The sequence below is a fragment of the Hyposmocoma kahamanoa genome, unplaced genomic scaffold (genome assembly GCF_003589595.1).
Source record: "Hyposmocoma kahamanoa isolate Upper Pololo Valley unplaced genomic scaffold, ASM358959v1 238, whole genome shotgun sequence".
Classification (NCBI taxonomy): domain Eukaryota; kingdom Metazoa; phylum Arthropoda; class Insecta; order Lepidoptera; family Cosmopterigidae; genus Hyposmocoma; species Hyposmocoma kahamanoa.
The window spans coordinates 14,565-18,858 of NW_020653755.1; the positions used below are offsets into that span (position 1 = coordinate 14,565).

General features: G+C 39.3%; 1 protein-coding gene across 1 annotated transcript; it reads right to left on the bottom strand.

The window, feature by feature from the left end:
* Positions 1-269: 269 nt before the first annotated feature.
* On the bottom strand, positions 270-2,989 carry LOC113228720 (luciferin 4-monooxygenase-like; the record flags this gene model as incomplete). Its single annotated transcript, XM_026462079.1, has 5 exons — positions 270-397; positions 620-785; positions 1,238-1,384; positions 2,664-2,744; positions 2,858-2,989. Coding segments are annotated over 5 exons (654 nt in total), but the record flags the coding sequence as incomplete, so codon positions are not given.
* Positions 2,990-4,294: the final 1,305 nt, after the last annotated feature.

Genomic DNA, 4,294 nt, shown 5'->3' on the forward strand with positions numbered 1-4,294 from the left:
GACGACAATAGGAGCTGCGACAATCTGTCGTCACGTTTTTATCGTGACGTTTTTATCGTCCGACGACTGTCGTTCTAGCTGTTCCCACTGTGATGACAGTTTGTCGTTGTAACGATAAAAAATCGTGAACGACAGTTAATCGTGTCGTGCTATATGTGAACAACTTCATTTAAATATACAAGCCACGACACTGTAAACTTCACGACAATCTGTTGTCACCACACAGTGGGAACGCGCCCTTACCCTTCAAAATCAGAACGCGGTTATGCTCACTGCTTGGCGGCAGAAATAGGGAAGGTGGCAGTTCCCTGGATGAGCACTTTCACAGGGAACTCTGCTACGAAATGGCTGTGAACGTTTGCTAGTAACACCTCTGGACTAGGGGTGAAGAAAGGCCCTTGGAAAACGCGTGAAGATCTCAACCCGCATTCGGACCACCATGGCGGATTGTAGCCTAAATCCTCTCCTTAGAGGAGCAGCAGTAAAAGGCAAAAAGCTCAACCATATTTTTGCTTTGGCGTAATTAAGTAAGAAATTTTGTGCAACCCAGCAGTGGCATGTATAATATTGAGTAGAAGTTAATGATGATGGATTACAATTAGATCTTTCATATAAATACCAGTAACAAGCGTTTCGATCTCTTGAGCGGTAACGGTACTGCCTGGGCGACGCACGACGCAAGCGACTGGCCACTCGCCGTCCATTGCATGTTCAAGGCTGGTCACGCACACTTCCAAAACGCCAGGGTGCCTAACAATCACCTCTTCAATTTCACCTGGAACGACCTAAGTAGGAATAAGAAATGTTTTAGAAAATGTATTTATGTATAAAAATAAACCAATCTAAATGTTGCCACGTTTGAAAGTTTTCGAATTTTTTTAATCCCGTACACTGCAGATTTTGATAACTTACTCATATGTGGACCCAATTGCAATTCCGTACTTGAGAAATATTACATTGTAAACGCCATTTTTGTAATTTTATGTAATTAGGGTAGCTCGAAATGTTATTAGAACTCATTTAGCATCTAAAGTTATACCTAGAAATACAACTGGATCTGCAAGGTACAATTTCTCGTGTCTAACTATAATGTTTGTGTCCGTCTGCCTAACATTGGGTATAATGTAAATTTCACACAATAGTTCTTTTTCTCATTAAGGAGCAGGTTATTAACTGCAAACCAATCTACTACTTCAGATGTAGCATTGTTTACATCGTTATAGGAACATTCTCTCACATGATACACTCTCCATTTGATGAGCATCTTGAGACGTTCCACGAAATAATAGTTGTCTTTCTCGTCTCTGTAAAGCATGTCACCGGTTCGAAACCATCCGTCGGGGGTGAAAGCTTTTGCCGTTTTTTCAGGATCGTTGTAGTATTCCTGGAACATAATATTTTCGTTGAATACGTTTTACATACACTGCGCGACCTTGTCCCATTGGAGTTGACAGAAAGCACAGCCTTCCACTTGCCACGATCCTTATACATATCCTTCCCCTCATCAACACTCATCAATGCTTTCATTCATGCTCGTCGGTTGAGGTTAAGGATGCCTTCAATTTGATTGTGGCAAATTGGCCTTCATCTGACCTTACCAACTTGCCTGCTCATACTTGCCCTCTGAATTTGTTATTAATATTCTTTCGTTCATTCTTTCTTCATGCTCGAACCACCTAACATCCCTTTCTCCGTCTTTGTCACAACATTGTGAAAATAAATGAGTCTGTCTTTTGGACTTTTCTTTGAATTTGATTGTTAATCCATTACATCCAGATTAACCGTTCGTGAGTTTTGACCTTTTGTAAGTGTACCTAATGAAAATCGATAATAGCAGCGCTAAGGAAATATCGCAAATGCGGTGTTGGCTTTAGGATCATGGTTATGCTAATTTTCCCTAACTTTTAATCCGGAATTAACCAGTTCTCTCTCTCTCTCTCTCTCTCTCTGTCATCTGAGCGTTGTCGCGGTTGCGTCCTCAGCAGTGTTGCTGCGGAGCCCGGGGTCCGCTTTCCTGCTTTTTCTCCTCCACTTTGCACGGTCTTCGGCATCCTTAGTGGCGAGACCATTGGCACGCATATCACCCTTGGCGACGTCAAGCCAGCACTTCTTGGGTCTGCCCCTTCTACCGGGGCCCGGCGGAGGTGGCATAGCCAGACATTTGTTTCCCACGTAGCATGCCGGTTTCCGTAAGATGTGGCCGTACCAACGTAGGCGGCTTTCTAGCAGTTTATCTGCAATGTCACGGACGTGAAGGGTGCCGCGGATGCGGGAGTTTTTGACACGGTCTTTCCGTGAAACTCCACACATCCAGCGCAGCATCATCATTTCCGTAACACGCAGCTCCTGCTTATGACGCTCAAGTACGGGCCAAGTTTCACTGCCATATAAAAGGACTTAACCAAGGAATTAACCAGTTCTGTGTTATGGTATCTATAGAAAGGACGGTAGGTAAAATCTTTCCATCAGAAAAATATAATTTCATACAAACTGTTTTAACTCGTCATACAGGGAATTCTAGTACAAACTCCTGACTCTCACAAAGGTTCCTAAATGTTTTTTGGTTTTTTTTTTGCTAATAATGTATTATTTACCATTGCCTTTGTGTGAGTAAATAAAGTTATTATTATTTTTATTATTATAACTGAAAATAACGTACGTACCGTGAATAGATGACCTTTGTACAGTAATTCACCAGACTGGTAAGGTTCCTGTATTTCTTCATCAGTATCTGGATGCACTAACTTTAACAAATGCAAAAATTAATATCAATTGAATTTCGTCAGCAATCCGCTTTTAAATGTTATAATTTTGCGAGTAAAATGTAAATATTTTCATCTCATTTTGTGGTACGTACTTTAATTAAGCATCCAGGAACTGGCGAGCCGCAACTGCCAATCGGAGTATCGGGCTTTGTGGATATACATACCGCGACTGTTTCTGTTTGTCCATATGACTCTGTTACTATTGTATCTTCTCTTACTCGAGACTAGAATAAATATTAACAAACATTGATTTTGCTCTTTCTTTCCTAAAAGCTTTAATAGTTTAAGAGTGATGAAGTGATTTCTTTGGGTTCTCCGGTACAAATGGGCGTTCCGCAGGGCTCTATACTTGGACCTGTTTTATTTCTCATTTACATTAATGATCTACCATTCTTTGTTAAGGACCATTGCGAAATAGTGTTGTTTGCTGATGACACATCCTTGATTTTTAAAACAGACGGACATGACGTTAACTATGACAATATTAACGATACCCTCTCAAAGATAGTTTATTGGTTTAATGCTAACAATTAATTGCTCAATGCCAAGAAGACCAAGTGTGTTAAATTTGAATTACCTAATGCAAAATCGACAAGTCCAATCATAGAAGTAAATGGAGAAAAAGACCTTGTTAATAAAACTGTCTTTTTTTTGGGAGTGACCTTAGATAGTAAACTTCAATTCCACATATATCTTCTTTGGCCAGCAGATTAAGCTCTGCTGCATACGCAGTTCGTAGAATACGTGAGCTTACCGATGTTGCTACTGCTAGACTAGTTTACTTTAGTTACTTCCCTAGTATAATGTCCTACGGGATTCTTATGTGGGGTAAAGCGGCAGATATACAAACCATAATTGTGTTGCAAAAACGAGCAATTCGTTCTGTGTACCGTTTAGGTTCTCGGATTACTCTCAGAGAAAAGTTTAAGGAGACTGGTATCAAGACCGTGGCATCACAGTACATTCACTCAAATATTTTGTATGCCCGCAAAAATATACTAATTTCATTAAGAAAGAAGATATCCATAATATTAACCTTAGAACTAAGTCCAAACTCATGGTACCACGATTTCGTTTAACCAAGGTAAACAACGCTTTTACAATAAAATTTCGGAGAATATATTACATTTATCATTACCTAAGTTTAAATCTTACAATAAAAGTATTTTAATTGAAAAGTCGTATTACAAAATTGAAGAGTATGTTTTAGATAAAGAAGTATGGAAAGCCAACAAGAGTCCAGATTCCAAACAATTATGATTCAAAGTGTATTCCATAGCCTTTAAGTTTATTTGAAAAGGCAATCCCCAGAGTTTCTTGCTCGTTCTTCTCAGGGAGGTCAGCGTAGTGAACGAGCAGTAGCTTAAAAATGACGTTTTCAAGTGTAAAAATTTTACCTATGGAATAAATGACTATTTGATTTTAACTTTGACTTTGGCAGAGCAAAATACTAATGAACATTATTATGACGACAACTTGCTGCAGAAAACTTGAAGCATGCTTCTGTAAAACTTTGAAAATAGTAAAAT